Genomic DNA, 26,605 nt, shown 5'->3' with positions numbered 1-26,605 from the left:
TAACATCATGGCAACTGGTACTAGCACGTTTATTAAAAATCTACTCTTCTAAGATGGCCGCTAACACTGCATCTAAAGAAGCTCATGCAATCACTTTGTGTTATTTTTCTACGTCCATAAGACTTTAGAAGAAATGTATGCTTTCCCAAAAAAGTGGACCACTGGAGTTTAAATTATGTATGTGCTGCCAGTTCCAGCGTTCATATAACCCCTGCAGCGCTGCTTTGAAGGAGCAGGCGAGCAGCAACTGAATGTAAGAGAGCGAAATCTTAAAACTCCTTGTCCTATGTCTATGACAGCGTTCGAGCTGGTAGCGTCCATGCGCTTTGACGTCAGGCTACGTTTCCTGTTGCTCAGTAAGTGGGTGTTCCTCTCATTGACCAATAAGCTCGAAGTAGGATTTCGGAGGTGGCCAATCGTTCACGGGCAGCAGTTTAAAGGTATTTAAAGCGGGCAGTTTTGAATTTAAACAGTGCTTTGCTGGGCTTCTGTCTGTAGTGCGGCCTGGAGAGAGACAGCGGACCAGGCGCGGCCATCTTCCGTGTTCTAAATTTTGGATTATAATATCGATCAAGACGCGGGTTTTTAATTTCCCGCAAGCGACTTTGTAGCCTGTGTGTGAGTAGTGCTTTGGGTTTTGGAAAACAGTCGGAACACGTATGTCCACCCACCTACCAGACAGACATCCTAGAGGCGCAGAATAGCCTAGGGACCACAACGGTGCTTCCTGTAAATTATATGATGGTAGTGTACCAGGTCCTTATCTGGTTCCTTTGTCAAAATGCAATTTGGGGTTGATGTTTTATGTCCCTGTGAGAGTAGTAAAGGCAGCATTGTCTCTGAAGCGCTAATATTGAATGTAGGCCGCAGGCTTGATAGCGTTCTATTTTATTTTGTAGTAGTAAGTCATGATCGTTATATTTTATATGTTCGGAGTTTCCACGTTAACTTGGATTCTCCCTACGCTCTATGGTTTGTGCAAGTAGTTTACTTCCGATTAGCCATTCTACACGCCAGAATCCCCAATTCTACAGATCTGTGTGATCGAAATAAAGTATTTTGGCTGACTGGTGTGTATATGTGTATGTATGTGTGTGTGTGTGTGTATATATATATAACAAACTGGCCAGAGCGGTGAGTTTTACATACACCAGCAGAAATGGGAGTTTTACATACACCAGCAGAAATAGAGATGGGTGTGCGTCCTTTGATCCCAAAGGAGATTAGTAGGTTTTGTAACAGGAGTTTCTACTCTCTCTCTTCCATAGTAACGCAACTGGAAGGGACGCGGCGTCCATGGTACCCTCTCTACACCAGAAAATCTAGTTGATCGCACGCTACTTAGCCAAACCAAAATCTACATACTTGTCGTCTTGCCACACTCTTATGCCGTGCTTCCCTCCTTTACATAAAAAATAGGTAGTCTTGCGTTTTGATATGGACATTCCCCAAATGTCATCGTCCCGGCCACCACCGCCCAGCACACAGCGGGAGGCCAAGTGATTGGCAGTACGAGCCATATTGTGTCAGATGTGCTAACAGCTTGAAGGATAGCGTTTTCCAGTTTGACAGCGAAACGCATGATTAGTGATAAAACCACATTTCTAAACTGGGGGCAGCAACCTGTGGAAACACTCCCGAGATTAAATGTCGACTAGTGCCTTGATTGTAAACTCCTAAATGTTAAAACCATGCTTTATGAAAGGCACTTGCCGTGTTCCTTAATTGACCTGCTGAGTTGCACTTGTTCGGTGAATGACATTCTATATATATCTGTTTCTCTTAATTTCAGACATGGACCGGCATGGCAAGGAAAACCAAAATGGATCTACCGGCGTTGCCAAGGTAATGCCTAAATCGTCCCTTGCTGGGTGTTGCGAGTGACTCCTGACAGGAGGCTAAGCTTAAATAATTTCGGGGCCTTAAGGGGTGGTGTTTTAATACTTAAACGTATTTTCACAATTATTGTTGCGTGTAGAACTGCAGTATTTCTACTCTTAGCTAAAGAATGCACTTTTACAGTTGTGCTATGTGTATTTTGCGTACTAAATAGCGCTCTGTGAACAGTAAAGCTAAACGTTTCACCTCAAAACATGGATTTAGCAATATTTCTTCTGTTGCAGTGAGTACAGAATCTCCAAGCATACCCGCAGGCTTACGTTTGGGGGGTGGGGGGTAGTATCCAGAATCCACAAATCCAGATGCAACGAAGGCGTACACCTATTCATGGTCGCTTATGAGTTCTGATGATTGCTTACCATAAATTATTTTACGCTGCTATTCTTTTACCATGTTTTTTTTCAATGCCCTAATGTTGTACACCCTCTAAAGAAGTTACTCATAATTTTGCATTAGTAATTGGTCATCTAACATTTGGGCCAGTTTTGTTGTTGTGAAGATCCAGTGTGAAATGAAAGTAATTTTTCGGTCCGCGGCATTGCTATTGTATTTATTATCTTTATGTGGAGTGTGTTAGTGTAGTTGAGTTAATGTTGGATTGCAGTTTAAGGTGGTTACCATGTCCACTCTTATTAGGATAGAGCATGCTTTGAAACACCAAAATGTTAATTATGCCCGCTTCATGATTGTGGAACAAGTTTTGAGACGTGCAAGTTCACTTTGTAAAAGAACCTTCCTGTTCATATTCCTGTCTCCATTTCATAGTCTTCAAAAGATTGTTGGCTTCACTGGCTAAAAAAACAATTTACTTTTTGCATAGTTCAGCGGGTTTCTCAGTATACAGGTATGTCAATTCGTCTGCAAACTGCCACATTTTCCAGGTCACTAGTACCACTAAGTTCAGTTGGGTCTTGGTTTATGGTCATTTTCACCCACCCAGCTTTCGATAACCATTTTAGCTAAGGTCTTAATCTGTGGTACTCCTGTCACATTTTGGGCTTGCAGGCAAGGCCTCCCAATTACTTTCCAAGATCAGCCTTTGCGTGTGCCCAATCACTAGAAAGACATAACTTAAATGAAAATGCCTCTTCACTTTTCTCAAAGCCTGTAGCTCTACTGCACACAAGCTCTGACCCAGTTGACAGCAGATTCATTGTCAAGGCCCACTCCTGGCATTCAGGTTGATTACCGCACACAGGCTCCAGTCCAATCGACACAATCTTCTCATTGCTGCCCCCACTGCTATATGGGGTCATCAGCTCCTCACTGCATGTACAGGCTGTGCACTAGTCGGCACAGTGATATCCATGGCTCACTTCACAGCGACCCTTCTCTGGCATATGCAGGTCGCCAACTTTTCCCTGCTCACAGGCAATGATCTGATTGGTGCAGAAGTTGTCTCCTCACACAGCAGAAAGGGAGTCCATTAATCTAGATTTGCCATTGGACCATGCTTCCTCAAACACTCCTCTTCCTCGCTGGGTACACTGGTTTTGGCAGGCAGGTGGTCTTGGGTAACTATTCCCCTCTTCCTACACCCCGGTCCTGGTCCCAGAGGTTTTGCTGAGCACAGATGCTTGAGCATTTTTCTGATCTCAAGCTCCCCTTCGTATAGTCCCTTTCCAGGCACCAACTGTTTAGGGCATGCGTCTTTGAAGTTTATGTTGGGGGGGGGGGGGGGGGGGTTGGGTCTGTATTTTAGGTGCTCACTTCTCTACCCTCTCCCTCTTGCAGCAGGTGCGACTCCAGTTTTGATAGCCCCACAACACAGGCCATGGTAGTGAGTACATTTCACACCTGGATGTCAGCCACAGTAAGGCGTATCAAATTTAGCCCATGGATTCAGTCCTACTTTAATTCTCTTATTAGCCGCAACTTTAAGGAGATGTGCCCACGTCCGTTCCTTGTGACCTCTCTGAATCAAAGATCACCCATTGAAGGGTACTGGGGGCAGCCTGGTTCTCCCCTTTCCAGTGTCCCACCCATCTTAAGAATGCATCAATCCACAAACCTGTTTGGGGGTTTCCCCTACCTCCTCTTAATGTTTCACCATGATGCCCTAGGCCTCCCATATGGAACCTGGAGTCCTCCACATATTGTATCACTTAACAGTACTATATTATCCCTGTAGTGTACCCTTCCCTGGTGGGCACACACCCAGCACGGGTACATCCCTCGTGCTGCGCACAGCAACATAACTTTGAACGAGTGAGCCTGTCGGCCTTACTGTAGTGACACGCGTTAACAAGCATTGGCATAGCCAATAGGTCTCGCTTTTGGGACCTTATAAGTATTTAGTTATGCAGCACAATATCCTTGGTGCAACATCAACTGTTGCATGGCTAAACACATACAATGTACAAGGCTTAGCCATGCAACAGCAGATATTGTTGCACCAAGGATATTGTGCTGCAAAACTAAATACTTATAAGGTCCCAAAAGCGAGACTTATTGGCTATGCCAATGCTTGTTTAGAACTTGTGCCCTGTGTACTACCCTTGAAGATCATGTCCCCGATTGCAGCCCATTTTGTAGCGCTGCTGGCACAGTCAAATTGCTGTAGGCGCTGAAAAGGGGCGGACAGGTGACAGCTGAAGGCAGGTTGAGTGTGCGCTTGGCCGCTTGGATCGAACCAAGCTCCAGAGAAAGAAACCACACGCGAGGCGGGACGGCTGAGGGCTACAGCTTGCTGACTATTAAGTCGATAGGGCCTGGACTTTTGTATTCTATTTCCAGGGTCCTGAAGTGGCTGGCTGGAGGGAAGAGAAACCATGTCTGGGAGTTGTTGAAGAAAACATAACATCATGCCCCCTGCTGTAGCCCAGCATGAAGACCTGCACCTGTGCCACACACAGAGCTGACAGGACTCGACCATGTCAGATTGGCGCAGGAGCTGCAAAACACAAACTCCCTGCCTGGGTCAATCACTGGAAGTCGCGTACTGGAAAACAACAAGGCACCCTCAACGTGGTGCTGTATTCCGGTTCTTTTCACGTACACTGACACCGTAGTGAAATTGGTGGAGAATTGCAGAGGGTGTGTTCAGAATAGTGTGAAGTCAGGTGTACAAAATCGAATATTAAACTGCTGTGCTCTTGCCCTGTACATTGTACAGGAGAATATATTACTCTGCCCAACATGAAATTTACATCTTTGAGGCGAGACGAGTTTATGTACTGATGGCATTAATTAAATGCAAGCGATTCTGCAATGGGCCAATATGGAAGAACTCAATGCTTGAAATAATGCGATTGCAATGCATTATGGAAGCTGTGGTCCATGAAACATCGCTGAACATACGTGGAACAACCCATTGTGATATCTATCATGAAAGTATTTTTTTGATGTATTGAAATTACAACAATTGTATTGATAGAAACACGGCATCACAGTGGAATAATCATCGCCTGTGATTGCCCCACTTTATTGAAAGTCTTTTTTTTTTTTTTTTTTTGATGTATCAAAATTTAAAAGAAAAAAGAAACTGACCACTCTGCATTCCGTTAGGATTTCGACCCGGTGAGGGTAGAAACTTGTCATGGTGACTATGAACTCTGCAATGAATGATGGACCAGTTTTACTCTGCTGGGCTTGGGAGAGTGTCTTGGTAATATCGAGCGGTGATGGCCACTTGCGAAGACCCTACCCGTGATGCTGGGTGTTCTACACAATGTCAACAGTCTTTGAAGTAATATATTGTTGGATGCCCGCCGTTTGCAATATGGAATGGAAACAAAGTGAATTAATGAGGGGGATGCAACTGTGAACAAGCATTGGCCGCGCGGCCGTAAAAGCGAAAGCCATCGCGATCACTCTTAAAGCAATTGCGATGGCGCACTAAAGCACGCTAGGGATGCGGGTGCAGCAGGAGGGGGAGAGGGGCATGGTGCTGAAGGCTGGCGCAGGAAAGGCAGATGGCTGGGCGGGAAGGGAGGGAGAAATGCGGGGAGCAGCTGTGCACGCCATCGTGCACTGAAGCTTGTAGCCAGCACAAAAATGTGGGTAGCACTTTCAAAACCCACCTACTAGATGTCTCGCCAGTCCAGCGCATGCGCTGGGGCAGGCGAGACCTAAAAAGGACCTGTTCACTCCTACTGCTCATTAGTGTGCTGCCCCCCCCCCCCCCCCCCCCCCCCCCCCTTTTGCTCATGCTGCAAAACGCCTGGTGAAGGTAGTCGTTTTTCACCACTGATGGTAGCGCTCCGGGCACCCCTCCTGGGCCAACAAGACCGCAATCCATGATAGTTTGTCACGGTGCACATGCATTATCCATGTTTGCCTACAACAAAAATCAGTTTTGAGGATTCAGACATCAGTACACTTGAGCCACTCCTGTGATGTCTGTTTCCATGCGGATGACGTCTGTCCCAACATCTTTCTTACTCTAGATCAACGCTGCACTTGCAGCAATGATTGACAGGCCGGATGCACTTTTGCTTGCTAACCCCCAGTGGTCAGACCGGACAGTCAGCCTTTCTCTTTTATCCTCCTCGGTGGATGCTAGTTTCACCCAGGGTGTGTGCCACACTGGCAAAGGGTTATGCATATCTAAACCTGCTGGTAAAGAACTTCTACCATAGCCATGTGCGGCAGACATTCTTGCTTTCTTGACTTGACTGAATGGTGTATGTGGGCCTTTAGGGGGCAAGGAGATCTGGCCACCTTAAGTTTTACCCACAGTGGACTTGTCAAGGTCCTCTTTATTTGTATAGTCTTAAAGCTTCACATAATGGTAACTTCAGTTAAGTGACAGGTGAACACGGAGGCTTGACCTATGTGTAATGTCCAAGCAATATTTGCAAATGGCTTGAAATGTCTATTGCAGTCTATCAAATGCACCAGATGGTTTTACTTAAAGTACCTCAGGAAATGTATTTCTGTGTATTGTGTATTGCGGATCTAGCAGATAGATGTTCTTCATAGTTTTGAACAAACAGTGCAATTTTTCAGGCCGGAGAAATGTGGACTTGGTCTTCTCAATGTAATTTTTTTTACGGGGATGGCTTGTTTTACTATGCATCACAAGCAATTATCTCCAATATATTTACAATTCAGTACAGTAATGTCCTTCAGACCGCAGAGACAATCGGACGTTCAGGAGACACCCGGTTGACACATCGGATTAATAAATTACATTACAACTAATCCAGAGCGTCCTGCCTTGAGAAAGCCCTGGCCTCTGGGCCAAACATGTCAGCTGTTTCATATTTTTGCCCATGTCTTTAAATAAAGAAGTAAAAGACCACTGCGAATGAGTACTTAACTTTCTCTCTACATACGACGGATAAAACGAAAACTGGGGCTGTACTAACCCTATAAATCTATATGAACGAAAAGAGAACAAACCAATCGCACATGCTAATACCTACTTTGGAATAGGTGGTCTCTGGGTGAAACCACCGTTTTGGTATGTGCCACAACCTAATTTGGGTCCTGGCAAATTGTGTGTGGATCCTGGTAACACCCACCAACAACCAGGTCTAGCTCTCGGTACAGTAATGTGGTCTAATCTGATTTCCTCCTGTGTTTCTTTAAATTGCCTGTAAGACTTTATTTTTTCATCTTGGTAATTAGCCGTCTTGACATATCTGTCACCCATGGGTTTGCCTATTCACAATGTTTATGCCTAGCTAGATTGTAAATGTTAGTTATGGTATGGCATGCCCTGCTTCCGTGTCATATTTTGATTGCTACTTTTGCTCAAATTGTAAAATGATATTTATATGTACCTTATTTTAAAAATTTCATCTTAATGCTTTTTTTCTAACGTTTGTGGCTTCTCTTCAGAATATGCTACCAGCTGGTGGTGATGCAAAACGTGTACCTGTAACGCACAAGCCTCAAAGTAGTGGCCATAGTGGGGCGCTTCCACCACAGAGGATTTTATGTTCATCAAATGGTGCCCAGCGTGTCTTATCACAAACTCAAAAGACTGTCTCCATCAATCAGAAGCCTACTGTTCAGGCTAAAGTGACACAAAGTCAGCAGCACGCCAAACCAGTGACACAAGTGCGACCTCAGCCTTCTCACCTGACTACTCCAAATCCACCAGCATGTAGACCACCTTCAAAAACAACGGAACAGGAGAAGCAACCACCTAGTAAGTGAACTTGGGCTATTCAGATTGTATTACCATGCCCACTTTGAGGCAAATGGGAGGTAGCTTGAGTTCTGGGTGGTGGTCGGTGGCTGCTGGTAACTTTATTAATGGTAACATCTGTGCCTGAACAAATTCCTATAAGCTTGTCAAATGATAATGTTAAAGCAGCCAAAGGTGGTAAAATAACATTTGGACAAGGCCTTGTTTTCTGTCCAATTGGAGTCAACTGGGTGCCTAGATTACTGTCTTTACAGGTGTTGATGGCAATACCTATATCTATATATATATATATATATATATATATATATATATATATATATATATATATATATATATAGAGTGTGTTTTATCAGTGTCCTTAGTCTTGGCATTGCCTGTGTTCTGGAAAGTGAAAAGGATCGGTGTATTTAATGGAATTTTGCTCATGCAGTACTTGAGGGCATACTTGTGAGATTGCAGGTTCCTAGCGTGCATTGATCAGGGTTTTATTAATTAAAGAACCACAGACCACTGAAGTCCCTTATTGAATGAGTCTTATCCATACATGAGCATGAACGTTAACTCAAACCCTAATAGTCTACTGAAAGTATGGCGTTGAATGAGGCAGAAAGACCATGTAGAATTGCTGCATCAGCACTGCAGTTGTCTGCAATCAACCGAAGATTACCTGCTACCGGATTTCACCATTCACATATCTGGTCTAAAGGCTGCCATTGTCACAGGATGTTTGATTTTCCATATTTTAAACTGGCGAATAGTGGCTTCCTCCAGTAGGTTTGATACATTTGTGAGTAGAGATATGGGTTAGAAATTGTACAATTAACTTTGGCAAGGACTTTTTTGACAAACTTTTTTTTTTTTGTAAGACTTTTCAGTCTTTTGAGATGCTTTTTGTGGTGTGACAGGTATGTCCTCTAGAAAGGCTGGCTTAAAGTCCTGCAGTTCTGCTCACCGATTGATGTCAGATGGACCCGTACTATGTGTCTCAAGCATGACTACAACATGCAGCCCTGTGTCGATGAATTAATCTAAGTCTTAAGGGAGCAGTACCTCAAGCTCCTGGTGGCTCAACGTGTGATGCCTCTACTATCTCTATCCCAGTTAGGAGGAAGGTCACTGGATTGGTCACACCCTCAGTCTTCGGGTCACCTTGGTAAGTCCAGCTGCAAGAAAAGTAAGTCAGAGCACCTGGGCTGGATCTGCATCTGAGTTACTGGGAGCTGTGGTGATTATTTCCTCCGAACCTCCCCCCTGCTCCCCCCAACAACTTAAGTTTTGAGGACAAGCACCTCCTATTTGAGCGGCCTGCTCCTGCTGGCATGCATCCAGGCCCTGTGGTTTCAGTAAGTGCCCCTACTGGTTCCAAAGCTGCACCAGCACCCCAGCGTTATTTGGGCCCCTTGGGTCCTCTGGTGGATCCGGACTGGCACTGGTCATACCAATTCGACCATCCTTAGTTCTGCTCCCGATTCCGACGCTGTCCCAATTTTGACCCCTGACTCATACACTGGGCCAGAATGGCTGGCTGACTGGAGCTAAAGCTTCCAGGCCTGATCCCTAGTCAAATGGGCTACGGCTCTGTGAGGATTAGGTGGGGCCCCTGGACCCTGAAGAATACTAGCCTTTAGGGTCAAACATTGACTGGTGTGAGGAGTTGGCGAAGGCCAGTGGACTGGACACTTCTCCAGATCATTTGCAATGGTGAGAAGGGCAGCCTTTGAGGTCCTGGACCTTAGTCTACCCTCAGTGGCAGGCAAGTTGAATGTGTGGATAGGAGCTTTGGCCAGAAGTGCCCCACCATGCCCATCCCTCCCACCAAAAAACCTCAAATTTTAGTTAAGCCCTAAGGGACGTCCTGCTTGGGACCTGGTCCAAGTCCACTACTGGGGCTCCTTTGAACAGGACGACCGCCTGCTGCCAATGCCTGCCCCCAGGGGATCCCAATTTCCTCACGCAACACCCTACCCCAGAAAGCTTGGTGGTCCAAGCCACTGCGCCTGGTGTAAATCAATCGTGGAGCATTCTTTTCTGCCCCCCACCCCACCCAGGCTGGCACTGCAGTCCATGAACGCTGCGTGCCTTTTGGTCTGTTACTTCCATGGTCTATATGACTTTGTTGCACAAGTGCTGCCCATGGTTCTGTAGGAGGCCATTGCCATACACTCCCGTGCCGTTGCTGGCTGGAGAGATGCAGCGAAGATCACGATCAGATGTGGACTGGATACCACCAACTGGCTAAGCAGAATAGTTTCCTCTATTGCTGCCTCACGGCACCATCCCTGGCTGAGAACTGGCTTTTCGGGCGGGGTATGTCCAAGGATTGTTAACGTGCTCTTTGCTCCGGTCTCTTTAGAGACAAGGCGGACTCAACACTATGGGAGCTGCTCTATGGACATCAGGACCACAACCAGTTCCATGGCCCCTCTCCAACCTCGTCTGCTTTTTGCTCATTTTGTGGCCACGGAAGGGGCGTCCAGCCGCGTCAACACCCTTGCAGCCACCACAATGTGCAAGCTTCCCAGCCTCTGTGTGGACGATACCCACTGTGTAGTTCCAATAGTACCCTTCATGCAGGACCTACGCTTTTCCGGTTAACATGCTGTGGGTTTGGTGGCAGACTGACTCTGTACACCCCCACCAAATATGTTGGCCTGTTTTCGCATTAGCTTGCTCGTAGTGCTACTAGAATCTCCTGTTATCAAAGAGCTTAGTTTTTGCAACTTCAGAACTCAATAACCTCGGACTTGTGGAAACAATATACTACTTTTCACCCAGTCACTGGTGCATGCTCGTTTTGCTCAGAGATCATAGAAGAAATGGTCACGCGTTTTTCCAATAAGAATTTATTGTACCTTTTTTCTCATGTAAAATAGGTGCGCTGTTATAACTGGAACGCCGTAGCAGAGATATAGAACCAGCAGTACAGTGAATAAAAAGGAGTAGTATTCTACCATTTTTCAATAGTCAAGAACATACATGAATATGAAATGCATTTATAAAATAAAGTGCGTACTCATAAGATGCCTGACTAGATGTACCTAGCATGTGAGTAGGTGCTATAGAGCCTAAGAGCCAAGAATCCCACTAGGCTTTAGTCGGAACCCCATACCTGAATAGTGAGTGTGGGACTTTGTCCTGGACTTGAGTAGGACACCCCGTCAGGGATAGTTAGACCACTGTCAGCTGGAGCGATGGCATGCCAGAGCCGCAGCTTCTCTGGTCAGTGTCTGCCTTGAATTCTCGGTTCCCTCCTGCTTTCTGATGGCAAGAGGTGCTGTAATTATACAGTCTATGTATGTGTTACCCATTGTTCAGTATGAGGATGACGTTGGGGATTAAACCTTGTGCGTCGATGGGAGAGGTGAAGTATACCTCTTGGAAAGTACTCATCAATTATTCATATGTGCTTAGGATTACTACTTAGCAATATCGATTGGGGGAAAAACCCACACGCGCCATAGAAGTAGGTGAAATGTTTAGGCTGCAGTCCTTATAAGGCGTGATATCCCTATAAGGCATTGTCCTTATTTGGAGATATGTCCTTATAAGGATCGTTCATATGAAAATAACGGGAGCTGATGTAGGGAAAGTGTACAATGTTCCCTGGACCTATATTAGGGTACCAATATGAAATATAACACCACAGACGCCATCGTTCTGGCAGCCAGAGGTTGGGCCGCCCCTACCCCTGGTAGCAGCCTCCAATGCCTTATGGTTTTCAGCAGCCTCCAATCCCTTATGGTTTGCCTTCCTACCATCATGAGCAAACAAGAGCATTTCAGGTTGGTGGCCAGCTGTTCGTGGGATATGTCCAGGGCCACTGGAATTATGAGATTGAGCGACCATAGTCATTTTCATATTTGTAACATAATCTGTAGTGTCACCAGTGTGGTAATGTATAGTGGTGGCTACAATGTGTGGGTCAACATGTTCCTTGCCTCGTGTGTCAGGATGATCACGTGGCAATTCTTCAGGACCAAATATAAGACCGACCTAAAACATAAAATGAGAATGACAAATCATTAGGAACAATAGCAGCCTCTGAAGAGGTATCATGCAAGAGACACTATGGTCAGGCTGTTAGTAAAAAAACAAACCAATGTGTCCGGCACGGTGGAAATCAAGAAAGTATGTAGCAAGCGTCTGGCACATCCAAGAACTCAAGCAAGCGTGGAGGTTCAACCACAGTAATTGTATGGTAATTACAACTCTGCTCACCAGCTCCTTTGAATCACTGGTGGAGGGTACGTGTTAACTATTAACGCCCTGGATAGCAACAATGGTAAGGAGAGAAACCAAGTTATGTGGGTGTCGGCGTTTGCACAGGCAAGTCAAAAGAATTAAACTGGTGCACAAGAGCGTCCCTGTGGGAAGAGCATTCTCGGGTTACTCAGTTTTCCGGAAGGCCTACCCTCTCCACCAGCTCGGTAGAGTACATAGAGAGGAGCGGCTATATTAAGTATTTTGCTGCCAGCGTACAGCCACAGTTGTGGGAAATGCTGGCTGCATATCCCTCCTCAAGATGGCTGCAGTGTCTAAATGGGATTCGGTGGACTAAGTGGCAACCGGAGCCTGATAGCACTGCTTGTCCTTTGGGGAAAAAAACAAAGCATTGGCATAGCAAATAAGTGTTTAGTTATCCAGTACAATATCCTTGGTGCAACATCAAGTTTTACATGGCTAAACACTTATAAGGTCCCAAAGGCAAAACCTATTGGCTATGCCAATGCTTGTTTTTTATGTCCCCCTGCTAATGGGGAAGGTTGATGTATGCGAGCTGCAAGAGGAAACCGGAGTCTCTGGGACTGATCTAAAAATGGAAATCAACGTCCCGCCCTAACAAAGTGTAGAACAGGTTGGTGGGCCCTGCTCATGGGATCCATTCCAGGAACCAGGGGTGGGTCCTTCGATTGGACGAGGTATTATCTCCTTAATTTGCTCCAGGGGATGTCTTCATTCAGACCCTGTTTATCACAGGAGTGGTGCAAAATCCAATATTCTCTCCTAAACAGAGCTTGTTTACTTTTCTGTGAATGTGCCTCAATGGTCCACCTTCGACTGTCTGGAGTGTGGCCCTTTTGATCAAAATGTGCGCACAGCTTGGTGTTGTGGCAGTGGACGTTACGGCGGTGCTTCACGATTCGTGTTTTGACAATCCTCGTGGTCATACCTATGTATTGTAGGTTGCATGGGCATGTATGTATGTGCAGTTGGTATGCTTTCCCCCCCCCCCCCCCCCCTTCAACATTTTGGAAAGTTGGATCTCTTTGTAGTCTCCGTGAGGGCACAAACGGTACAGGACCCGCATGGAAAGTCTCCCATCACTGGCTGGAGACCCCGCAGGGATCGTTGGTCACAAGGGGCACTGTGTTGTTGTCTGGTATGTACAAGTATGTCCTTCAAGTTCCTAGTGCGTGTAAACGTATATCGCGCGCGCGCGGGGGGGGGGGGTGTGAGTGTCAGTTCACTGGTTTGCAGAATTACCCAGTGTTTCTGTATAATCGTACAGATTTGGTTAGTCAGGTGTGCAAGTGGTGACACATCCGTAGTTTGCCTTAGATTCTTTTCTAACAGTGCCTCTGTTTTGTGCTAGTTTGATACTGTGTGCTGGGTAGTCCTGCAGTGCCAGATTTTGTGCCAGTTGATCAGTCTTGGCTTTATAATCCGGTACAGTACTGCAGTTATGGTGGAACCGCAGAAACTGTCCGAATTGGAGGTTCTCTTAATGTTGTGGGATGGTGGCTGCTATATAGGAGCAGACTTTTGCAATCCATGGGTTTCTTGTACACTGTAGTGCTCTGCCCTCCTAACGGTGGGATCATAAGATATAGGAAGGGAATGCTTCTGTTTGACATAGTAAGAGTATAGTGGAGGTAGGGATTATGTATATTGATCCATCTACAGAACTTATCACATAATGTCATGTCACCCTTCCAGAATACCAAGATCTCATCAAAATATTTACGCCACATTAGTATATTGTTGGTGTAGGGGTTGACATTATCAAAAATCATCCTCATGCCAAGCTCTGGGCGAATGTGCTGCCCATTGAAATCCCCTGGGGTTTGGTCGTACAGCTTTTAAAAAAAAAAGTCATTGGAAGACTGTTTGGGTCTGTTCTATTGGCACATTCATTATGAAGTTTACTGGCTGGGGGGAAACCCAGTCCTCTGCTAGGAGTGCAGCCTCTACTACCTCGAGTGTTGCTGTTTTGGGGGATGTTCGTGTAGAGGGCCTCCATCTAGTGTAATGAGCAAATCATAATCAGGGGTTGTCAATGCTTTCAATGAGGTGTCCCTAGTGTCTAGTAGGAACGAGGGTGTCTTCTGTACTACAGGTTGTAGAAAGTGTTTACAGACGTGTGATCGGTTCAAGAAGGAAGTCAATCCCTGAAACTATGGGATGCCCTGGTGAAAGGTTCTGTCCTTTATTGATTTTGGATAGGACATAAAATAGGGCGTCTTGGGTTCCCTTTTGATCAAGAAATCTGCCTCTTTTTGGCAGATCCAGACCTGTTTCAGCAGACAAGGCCATGGCTGTAATCTGAGTATTCAAGACTCTTGTGGGGGTGCCGGTTGATTGGGTGGAGGGGTGTTGTAGTAATGGGGATTCGCCAGTTGTCGGTTGCACTCCTTATCATCCACCGTGGCCATGATCAGTGTCCCCTCCTTTGTCTGCTCGCTTTATGGTGATGGAGCGGTCATTGGCTCGAGCATTAACAGCTGTTTCAGAGACGGAGGTTACGGAAGGCAGTGTTGTCCCTCTAGAGACCTCTTTTAAGGATGCTTGTTTGAATGTGACGATTTTACTTGACAGCTGGCCAGCATTGGATGTGAACCTAGAAGGATTTCGTAGCCCAGTGTCTTTCAGCTTGAACCTGAAAGAACGCTTTAAGGTGCATCTTATGGAAGAAACTGCAGTTCAGTTGTCGCGAAATACGTCTTGTGAGTAGTAACCAAACCAAGGCTTTTTTTTAATTTATTTTTTAAGGACCCTGTTTTCGGTATCGGTCAAGACCCTGTTTGACAAGTTATCAAATTACTCTTCCTGTGTGGCATGCATTGATTGTTGTGGTTCTTGCCACTGCCGTTGTTTGTCGTGTCCTTCTCTGCCCTCTTCCTCTGCCCCAGCCTCCCTCTAAAGGGGGGTGTGGGAAAAATGTTGTGGTCCCTGTGGGAACATTGGGTACTGCCAAACGGCAGGTCCTTGAAAGGGTGGTCCCTAGTTTCCAAAGAGGTGCTTGTGGGGCCTCTTCTAGTCCCATTACTGGCCCAGCTGTCATTGCTAGAGTTGCTATTGGAGGATGAACTTCTCCAGTATGAATTCTGGCTTTTAGCTGAAGTTATTGCCTCCAAAAGGTGTGTAATCCCCTTTCGCATAGGGATACTTTTTGTATCTTTTTATAATTTTGTTTCATTATGTAGTCTGTGTTCAGAGATCAGTTTATTTCAACTAGTTTGGTTTTGTAAGCAGTTATCAAGATGCCAGTTTTCAAGGCTCCTATCTGGATTTTGGTCAGTAGCGCGTCCTCCAGACTTTTGGCAGTGTTCATTAATAGTATAAGCCAAGCCCTAGTGAATTTCCCTGCAATTTGAGATCTATTTTTTTTTTTTTAAGTGGCATCTTCCAAAAAAGGTGAGCAAAGTTACTCACTATTAGCTCATTCGGTGCTATATTGGCTCTTGAATACTGTCATGATTGCTCCCTGTAGCGTGATCTTGACTCATTCCTTCATTGCGGCGAGTGAGTACCATTTGCCCAATTGTGTACCTGATGAAGTGCCGCTTTCGGCTCCTAATGAGGGAGTTCTTCGGATCTCTGCCACCACCTCATCCCCCAAAGCGAAGTCCTTGGTTTTCTTCCATCGGTCACTAGAAAAGTATGACCAAAGGTCATGGAGGGAAGAAAAAGAATAAAAAGACCCCAAGGCAAACTGCGCCGGGGGCGGGAGGAGCGTCAAAAGGCTACTCCTAGTAGGATAAGTGCCACAGTTATCCACCGTGCTCATATGTATCAAAAAAGGGGAGGGTCTAGGGGCGCTTGTAGGTCCAGCATACACTCCCCAGGATAATCAGACTATCAATCTCAGAATGCAGTTCCTTCAGGAAAAGTAGAGGTAGAGGGCCTGGTCAGTATTCCCAAGTTTCCTATCCAGGACCTTGTTTTTTAATGTACCCTCCACCAGTAATTCAAAGGAGCTGGTGAGCCACCCTTGTCGGGTCAGTTAATATTACCAATCAAATCATGGTGGTTGTTGAACTACCCCGCATGCTTGAGTTCTTAGATGTACCACACGCTTGCCACATACTTTCTTCCTTTCCACAGTGCCCGTCACATTAGTTTTCTACTAACAGCCTGACCATTGAGTCTCTTGCATGATACCTCTTCTGAGGCTGCTTTTATGGTCTCTAATGATTTTTCATCTTCATTATTTTGTTTTAGGTCGGTCTTACAAGGTACCGCCGTTTTAGGGCAACTTGTGTGCTTGGTTTACACTGTATACTAACTATGGAAACCACTGTGTAGATGGTTATTACTTGTATTTGGCCCTGAAGAATTGCCATGTAATCATCCTGACACACGAGGCAAACAGGTTGACCCACACATTGTAGCCACCACCGTACATTACCTCAGTGGTGACACTTAATTTTAACTGGGACCAGTGGACTTGCTGACTAAAATTGATTTGGAGCACCACGGCGCCCCATTTTAGATTCCCTCAATTCACTCACATTCCCTCACTTCTACATTCCAAGGCCCCTTACCAAAACCGCACCTTACTGCTTGTGATGTAAAAAAAATCTCCCAGCCCCTCATAGGGTGCCCGTTGGGCGTTGCAGCGCTGGCCTGACTAGGAGCATGCCCTATGATGAAGCATGACACCCAGCCTGGTGTGTGAGGGCCTTAATTCCCAAAGTGGGAGACCTCTTGTCTCCACCCCTGGGAAATTTTGCAATACCGACCAGGCCTCTACCTCTAGACTGAGATTGATAGTCTGGGTACAAAATAAAACACAATCAAAATATTACAACCACCTTTATAAAGAGCTATGCTGGACACCTTTTAAACTAAAGTTTTTATGCATAATTATTGGTCTTCAAGGCCCGAATTGGAACCATTGATGCCTCAGACTGTCTCCTGTTTTGGGAATACCAGCTTCCTCCTTGCAATGCAGGCCTCCTTCTCTCATCCATGCTATGCATTTATAAATCGCTACCTGGCGGGCTTCCCAGCACTGAAGTCATGTTTCCTCTAGGTAGCACAAAAGGTGAATCACTTGGAGGTGGGTTTTGTGCAGATTCCTGAATTTGGTTTCTTTGTTGGTCATTCTTAAAGATGGAGAATGGGAGTTCAGAATTTAGCTGGCAAAAGGAATGTTCTCCACTTCAAACTTTCTTGATTCAAGGTACCAACAAAGCCTCTGGTCTGCAGAGTGCAGTGATCTTTTGGGAGTGTTGGTTGTCAATCTCCGAATTAAAGGAGGACTTTTATTGCATATCATTTTATGGGCCAGACACAGGGACTTGAATTTGACTTTTACTAACTGGCAACCAATGCAGGGTCGTAGGGAGGAGGAGGAGGAGATACAAGTGATGGTTTGGAGATTTTCAACAGGGCACGTGCTGCAGTGTTGCGGACCATTTGTAAGCACTTGACCGTGTACTGTGAGATTCTCAAATAGACTGGGTTCTCTTAGTCAGGCAGGACAGGATGAGGCTTTGGACTGTGGTTCTTCAAGTGGCTGGGGTGAGCCAGCTCAATTTTTCTCCGGACTTGGAGAAGGCCAAAGCAAGAGGTGGTTAGCTGTCTTACTTGGACCTCTATGGTGAGATCTATCCAAAAACCCGAACGTTTAATTTGTTTTAGGAGGGAGGGAGTTCAGAGATTGGTGGGCCACTGCAGTTCAGACCAAAGAGCGGGGGTGTTCCCATCTACTAGGACCTCTGTTTTATTTCCATTGAGTTTAAAGTTAATACTGGTCATTCAGTAAGTATTCCTGTATTGTGAGTTAGAGATTTGAATATCATTGGCTTCTAATATTGTGGTGGAACCATGCTCTGTTAGGTCTTCGAGGGGCTGCACATAGACGTTAAACAGAGTGGGGCTCAACCAGGAGCCTTGAGGTACCCCATATTCCAGGGATAAGGAGTCGGAGCAAAAGGATTCCTCACTCATTTGAAAACTTTTTTTTGCCCAGAAAAGTGTTTACCCATTTAAGGGATATGCCGTTAACTCCTACCTGCCCCAGTCTTTTGATGAGAATTGGGCGAGACTCTGTATCAAATGTTGCACTGACTATGGGCTAAAAAGATGACAACCTATTCCGTTTGAGTCTAGGACTGCTTTAAGGCTCTTTAGTTATGGATAACAATACAATTTCTGTACTGTTTCCTGCCTGAAAGCCTCTTTGTGTAGTGTTGAAGTCCCTGTTCCTCAAATGTGAAGTTGTTTTTGTACATGTTTTTGTACACATTTTGTCACCACCTTACTAATGAAGGGAAGAAGAGCTTGGATTCCTCTGGCCTTCGGAATGACATGGTAATTTTGTTTTTTTTTACCGTGCTCTGTTCAACTTGTGTTTTTTGTTTTTACTACTGGTATCCTAGTGTGTTCTCCAACTTTCTTTATTTTAACATTCCCTTTTCAGGAATAGGAGCTCCTGCCATGGGGCAGGTATGACAGCGTTACTGTGTTTTCTTGGGAATTAACTGGTCTAGAGAATTCGCAATCCAGTTTTCAAATGTGGTGTACATAACTGCTAACTCACCTTTTTAATACAAGGAACTGATCTGGATCAGATCTCCATTTTTCAAAATCCAGCCTTCTACATGGTCATGACTGCTGGGTGTGTGACGATATGACTTTGTTTATAAAAATAATTTAAAAAATCAGGTAGTGGTCCAACCAGCACACTGGGAGGGAAGGTTGTATTCTTAATTGAGGTAAGTTTGAGAAAATAGGGTTGAGTAGGCCCCTCTTTGAGTAAGCTGGATGGCGTCAAGGTCCTACGTTTGTTTATAGTGGTGTTCTCTGGATTTTCGAAGTGAAGGTTTAAATCACCCGAAACAAAAAAATTGTTATGTATATTCTGCCATTATATCTGGCAGTACCTGTAGGGACAGGGTGGGTGATCCTAGAGGTTGATAAATTACTATACCGGACAAGGTGAAAGTGTGGAAAAGATCAATAGTAAATGCAAGACTTTCACATCCAGGAATGCAGATTTCACCGTTCAGGTTTTTTTTTTTTAAAGATGGAGACCCCCGCCTTATTTTGCCAGTCTGAATCAAATATTGTATAATTCTGTGGGAAGGTAACACTGAGATCTGATGCAGACTCTTCTTCCAACCAGGTTTCCATCAAAAATAGATCTGGCTGGGATGCCTCAAGGAAAGTAGAGCTCTAATTTGTTTAGCGGGGGGAACCTACAGTTTGTTGAATAAAAGCTCCAATTGGTTGTTTTCCCCCACTAATACATTTTCACCTTTTTGTGATGTTTTTCTCTGAGCTGCTGTCTCGTCTTTGTAACTAGAGTGCTTTCCTCACTTTTCTTATGTGCCCTATGTGAACCTGTTTCTGGGAACACTTTTTTTCATCCCTTGTACTGTCACTGGCAAATTTTAAGGTAATGAGTAAGTCAGTTACTCCTGGGTTGTCTGGTCTACCTGATTTCTAGCAATTTAGGTAGTTATTGGTCCTGTGCTTGCTTGTTTTTTGGGTTCTTGATGTTATAATTAGAACAAAGAAGTGCAGCCACCCTCCCTGTTTCTGTCCTTCAGATCCCTACAAACAGACGATGGTGGGGGATATTGTAAGATGTGAACTGGGGGATATCGAGATGAGCTAAGGTGTTAATTTCCGAGTATGCTGTCAGTTTGTGGCACTCATTAGCCCTACACAATATTAAGCATACCACAGCCAGTGAGCTAAGACAACTTGCGTCCTTGAAGAGTAGCAACCCAGGTTGGGGACAAACTTAAATTTTCTTAGGCCTGTGTTCAGAAGGGAAAGGGCCATCTTTAATCCGGTGAAAATAAGTTAGTGTTTCATGATTTTGTTTCTGGCTATTGTTTGTTTTAATGTGTATTCTCTTCGTAATCTGCAGGTCAGAATCCTAAATCTGCTGATCCGAAAGGCACTGACCATCCTTGTGACCAGGAAAAAAAGTAAGTGGCTGTCTTTATGCTTACACAGAAGCTAGAAATGTTCGTTTTATTTTGTCTATACCCTGATTCTTGATGGGATCTATCTACTAACCTTCACTCCCTCTCCCGTTGCATCGCCACAACCACAGTTTGTATACACCATAGGGTTTAAAAATGCACAACTCGAAAAAGTGGACTTAAATTAGGGAAGTGGATGTAGTACATAATGCAAATAAGTTGGCTGGTGCTTTGCAGCTAGTATTTTCTTTGCTTTGGCTGCGGAGCAATATTCTGCCATTTAGTGGTTGGGTCTGGAAGTGTCCTTACAATTTTCTGTGTACTACAGAGGTGGCTAACAGCCCCTGCATGCTAAATGCAAGGCCACAATGCCCTATTAGTTGCTCCTAATCTTCAGATTATTTTTTATTCCACTGGTCTGAAAGCAGTGTGTGGGTCATTGGCTGTTGTACAAGAACACTGAGGCAGAGCTCTGGAGCACATTAAGAGGTAATCTTAACAGCCAAACGGATGTCAGAGCATAGAAAGAGGCAGAAGAGGTTTTTCTGTTGTGCTTTCACTAAGCGGGTAGTGGGGGGGTTGACAACGCATGGGTATGTCAAAAGGTGGTAGTTATTTTGGAACACCCCCCCCCCTTCCTTCCTGAACAAAGCGAAGTAAACACTCAATTTAGGTGTTCCCAAGCTACCACTATAAACTGGCACAGAAGACGACCAAGTGGCTTACAGTATGTAGTTATAGAAGATCCAAAAGTCTGAAAGTTGCAAAGCCTTATTCCAGGAGCCTTCATAGTCTGGACCCAGCAAGGTGTGGCATAGCCCAAGCAAACTAAGTGTTCTTAAAGACTTGGGCTTTCTTGAGAAGAGGATGGGAGTTTATTGCTGTGGCTACAGCGTCCAGTGAATTGGGTGAACGGGGGATTCATTGGAAAATGCACGAAAAGAATAAGTGCTGATGGTGAAAAAGCGCATGCTTACAATGCCAAATGGTCATGCTGGGAAGTGAGGGGAAGACTTTTAGGTTGCATAGTTCTTGAAGCCACTTATGTTGGAACAGCTGACATGACACCAAAGACACTAGAAATCAAAACCCTGGACTCTGAAAGGGTAGTGATGCTAGAGAAAAGGCAGCTCATCTGTTAGTACAACACAAACCCCAGCCCTAAGAGTAAGCTGTAAAATTGCAGTAGAAAAAGTAGTTTGGTTGCTTATAGGATTTTCCTAGGAGCAGGCAAATCTGGACCTAAGTAGGAGGCACTCTTAGAGTTAGATGTCCGTAACACTTGAGCTACAGGAGTTTTGAGATGATCACCCCATAGTAGAGGGGCAGTGACATTAGGAGGGCATATAGCAGGAACTAGTGGCTGGTATCTGGAGGAGGAACTTGACTTTTACCCATCAAGATAATCTCCCCATCGGATGACTTGGAACTGTAGAACTCAATGGTCAAGAGAATAACTTGCACATGGGTGTAGCTTGAGCAGGAAAAGGCAGAGACTTTCTTCCTAATGGAGACACTTATCGGTGCATACTAAATATAATTCTTGCTCAGGCTCCCTAGCATTAAAGATCAGGCCAAAGCCTTCAAAACAAGCCATGGCATGCACAACGGAGGGTATCGAATGAAGGACCCAGAGGCAAAGGACACGGAGCACATTGCCTCAGAGAGCCCTCCTTGATGAGTGATACTGGACGTTCACTTGCGGTTGAAAGGAAAAGCAGCCATCCTGTGGCTGAAATGGCAGCGCTAGTGCAGTGGAAGGAGTTTGACTCCCTCAAGCTCTTTCATATCCCAAAGAAATCCTTGGATCTGGGATGAGATGTGCTGGACATGAAGACCCTGTCAACACTGGGACCACAGGAGGTCCTTTTCGATCAGGGGGAGAGACGGTCTGTTCAAATGGCAGAATCTTTATGCTGAATACCCCAAAGGCATCGACCGAACCCTTTGAAGCCTTCGCCCCTGGGTGGCCTGTCCACTGACAAAGGACGTGTAATAAAGAGGGTGGCAGACACATGTCCAGCTGGAGGCGAGGGAGGATTCTCGCTTCCTTGAAACCCTGATTCGATCCCTGAAGGTGAACTTGTACCTGCCTATGCTCCTCCCGCATTGCAAAAAGTCGAAGCTTTTCTGGAACCGGTCTCCGCTAGAGTGATCACTCCGTGAGTAGAGGAAATATAAGCATGCTACACAAGGTCCTCTGTACATTAATGGAAACATACAGGCACATCATAGTAGCCACGGCCAGAAAGAGGAACGCACCCACAGTTCAGATGCTCATTCAGGAGGGAAGGCCCCCCCCCCCCCCCCAAAAAAAAGTCAAACATCAACTTTTACCAATCCTAAACTCCCACATAACATTTGACAAACCATACAACATGCATGTGAATTACACAAAAATGTATTTGGACGGCTGGCATATCCCATGTCTGAATTTAGGTGCCCACTGGGAGCTAACTAAACTTTAGCAAATCCTACTAGCTCCTGCCGGTTTGGGCCATGCCCAGAGGTGCTAACAGTTTATGAGGACCAGCTGTTCAGGGATGTATTTTATGCTATTTCTACTTAATCCCTGTATGCCAGGGATGTTTCTAGTACACGATCAGGTGTTTAGGTTTGAAATGTGTTGGTAGTGTCCAATCTAATTTGGGGGTTCTCCTCCTAACTGCTGGATACTATAAGAAAACCAGCATTGGCATAGTCAATAGGTTTCGCTTTTGGGACCTTTTTATAAGGGTTTAGCCAGAGCTATTGTCTTTCAGTGTCTTAAGCTACCAAGGGGTAGGGAATATGTTTGTATTAAAATGTTGCTAATCTAAGCTTTCAATCCATTACTATTATCTAATGTACAAAAGCTTCCAATAAATGCCTTTTTAATTTAAGTGGGACTTATCGTACTTTGATACGATGCTTGGTGTATCTTATGCATACCCAGTTTTCATTGCTCAGTTGTGTATGGTTCAGGAGTACTGATGAGATAAATTCAAAGAAGTGTTGATTAGACTTGGATCAATTGGGCACGAAGTCCAAGCACAGACTTGAGGCAACCATATAGTAACCCTGAGAGCTGAAAAGCCTCTGTAGGCATCGGAGGCATTGGGAGTTTGGATCTAGTGGGCACAAAATAAATTCTTCTGCAATATTGGAGAGTGTAATTCCTGTAAGCACTAGGAAGCTGTAAATAGTTGAGGCTCTGATGGGTATGCACACGAGGGCCTGCTTTACCTAGGAGCAAAGGTACTAGCATGTAGGTGGACTAGATAGTCTTGTTTGCCAGCCTGCTAACAGGGCGCATGGGGACCGTGCAGGAGTAAAGTTTTTTTTTTCTCTCCAGGTTTTTTCTTTTTTGGGGGTGGGGGAGGGGGGAGGCTTAAGCATTGGTAGGCTTACTGGTACATGGGAAGAGGGAGACGCTGCAAAGGGAATACATACTGGGAATTCTTCATGTAAGCATGACTGTTGCAGTGAGCTCAAGGTAGCATGAGAAGTGCCCCAAACTAATGGGCACAAAAGTACCTCTTTATAACCTAGCACGGGGACACAAAGCATGTTACAAGAATTCAGAAGTCATGCCTTGGGAGGAATCTGATGCTGTGCAGAGTAGCACACAGAAGGAAGAGCAAAACACCATGCCTCCTGCTCAGTATCTGCAGCGTCAAATTCCAAGTTGCTAACTAGCTTCAGCCGCAGTAATCGCCATGGGAAGGTTTGGTCACTTAAAAAAATACTCCAAATATGTTCACTGCATCTGTTTACTTAATGTGAGCAGCTACAGTGGGAACTGGATTTGAGTCTCTGCACCAGTTCGCCCAATGCCTACAAAAAACACAATTTAAATTCACGTTGCACCTTAACCGAAAAAAAAAAAATGGCAAAATAAACAAAATGCTGTGAGTTATTAGCAATACCGAAAAACTCCTGTTGTGTCAACAGACAAAAATCAAGCTGCGACCTCTGTGTTGTGGGGGCAAGCAGGCAGTGTTGAGGGGGGGGGGGGGGGGGGGGATGGTATGTAGAGATAAAAGGGCAATCTCTACGTTTTAATCCATGTTGATGGCAAAACACCATCGTGGCTGCATAATTTTGACATGAGAAAATATATGGCTACTTATCAGTTGAACCTGTTCAATGAGCCGCTCCTAGCTAGCGGAAAGCATGTACATATTTGGCAAGGTTTATTTTCAGCTACACTCTACTTTGAGTTTTACAATTGTGTGGCGCCAAGATTTTTCATTGTAAAACCACATACTCCATTTTGAAGCCTGTGGCAGCAAGTTCTGAGGCAACAAGAAGTTTTACAACTGAGTTAGGCTCGCCAGTTATTAGGATGCAGCACCGACTCCCATGGCTGCTGGTCACGACCTGACTACATGCCCCAATATGCTCTGGAAGACCGATCTTTTTGAGTTGTGCAAGCCTTCATTGATTGACTGGCCAATTTTATGTAATGAAAGGTGCTAGGCATAAAGACTTTTCAAAAAACGACAAGCAGCTGAATGTATCTTGACCTAGAGATGTCTACAGTGGAATCGAGACAATCCAACAGGCAGGAGCTAGTGTTTGCTCCCAGTGGGTAGCTAAATGCAGAGCTGGTATACATCTGTTATCTACATACAAATGTTTTTCTTTTGTGTAATTCAGATGTGATTGTCGTATGTTTTTTCAAATGTCACGTGGGTGCTTTGATTGGTTAAAGTTGATCTAATGGGCAACACTGGATTTAAGGACACCGCGACCATACCCAGTCCCCAAGCATGTTGGCAATAGTGGAACAAACCCCTTTACCAGAAGGGGCAGTCTGACAGTGATAGCAATCATGAAGATGATGGTGCTATCCCGTAACCCCCCCCCCCCCCCCCCCCCCAATACCACATGCAAGGCTATGCATGCATCCTATACAGAAATGGATCTGTGAGGGTGGGTCTGGGCAGAAATCTGGAAAAAACATAGTTCTAGACCTGACCAGTAGATGGCGGAATAGATGCCCAGCTTGTGAATCCAGAACATTCCTAAGGCTGCAAAACGACTTCTACTGTAGCCAACCATTTTCTTTTGAGCCAGAAGAGAGGGTCACCTTATGAACAAATTTGCACCCCAAGCAAATAATTGACAGTAATTGTCAGGGCAACCCCCTTGACAATCTTGCAGGGTTCATTTTGGAGGTTGTCTTGTGGAGTAGTAGAACATCACCTAACAAAGTGGTTCTGAACATTATAACACATGGATATTGCACAGAACTGGAAAAAAATACATCTGAACCTCAAGCCAAAGAGGAGTGGCTATTGCAGAGGAGAACTTAAACTATTATAGCGATTACTGGACCTTCTTGAAAAGGGGACAATAGAAGAGGTACTAAGAGGAACAAATTCAGGAAGTGCTCTATTTCCCACAGAAGATCAGACTTTAATTCCTGGTAAAGACTTGAAATTTGTCCCCTGATGAACTCCTCCAGGAATCTAAAAAGGACCACCTTGCAGGTAATCGCCCTGCTGCAGCAAAGGAAGACTATATATTGTATATTGACCTGAGGCTCCTGCCTGTCCCAATAAACCAACTACAAGAAGTATCGCAGGTTTGTGGCGGGGTAGCTTATTGGTTCAAAGGTATACTGTCTTTTTTGGTTATGGTTATGGTTGTGCACGGTTTGGTTTAACATACTGCCTCCGACTCAGACTAGATGTGTCCCTACCTCTAACAAACTTGTTGGTAAATGCAAGCTTGGTAATGCGGTGACGAGCTTGAACACTGGTTATAATGAAATTCTTCAGGTTCCGTGAACTTCCATGCGGAATAGACTTTACTGGGGTAGTGCTAGACTTTGATAAAGCAAAGGGGTGATTGCACTGAGCTGGAGTGCTTTTGGCAGAAGATACAATCTGAGCATAACTGTGCATATTATAAACAAGCGCAAGAAGGTAAACCTGGATATTCTACCACAGTGGGCTGGACAGACATGGTACTCTGGCTTAGTAAAGATGGAAGAGCAGAGCGATAAAAATCTTTCAAGACTTAACACTCCAATTGGAGCAGTGATCGAAGCCTTTCACAAGGGTGCATACAGTATTAAGGGGAGGCCAGGCCAAGGTGACCTACCAGATTTACACACTGGTGCAAGAAAAGACTAGATAATCTGAAGGGGGGGCGAGGGGGCAAAGGAGGTAAGAAATGCATCAAGCATCTTCTCTCAATGACAAAACTTGACTAGACTTCTTGACAGTACACCATTCTGCTATAGCTGCATGTGCCAGTGGAACCCTCGAGGAAACCTTTTTACAATACCAGTAATCCAAAGATACTTGGAAGGAGTGAAGGGGATTTCAGCACAAAGGTTTGTCCCCAAACCAGTGTGGAACCTAAACTTGATACTGGCACACCACATGAGACATCCCTTTAAAATGATACACAAGGCTGACCTCCCAGTTCATTGAACTGCAGCCAAATT

The 26,605-nt window shown here is 45.0% G+C and overlaps 1 protein-coding gene across 2 annotated transcripts in view; it reads left to right on the top strand.

Moving 5' to 3' along the window:
- Positions 1–451: 451 nt before the first annotated feature.
- AURKA (aurora kinase A) overlaps positions 452–26,605 on the top strand; it is a 77,313-nt gene continuing 51,159 nt past the window's right edge. Inside the window, exons 1-4 of one of the 2 annotated variants that reach the window (XM_085619265.1) lie at positions 452–618; positions 1,793–1,845; positions 7,687–7,999; positions 20,106–20,166. In XM_085619265.1, coding sequence (XP_085475391.1) covers positions 1,795–1,845; positions 7,687–7,999; positions 20,106–20,166 — 425 coding nt within the window. In that variant the 5' untranslated portion in view covers positions 452–618; positions 1,793–1,794. The other variant, XM_085619266.1, reaches the window with a different exon arrangement.

Source organism: Triturus cristatus, chromosome 7 (assembly GCF_964204655.1).
Source record: "Triturus cristatus chromosome 7, aTriCri1.1, whole genome shotgun sequence".
NCBI lineage: Eukaryota > Metazoa > Chordata > Amphibia > Caudata > Salamandridae > Triturus > Triturus cristatus.
Note: the sequence above shows the minus strand (reverse complement) of the source record. Positions and strands in the feature narration are given on the sequence as shown.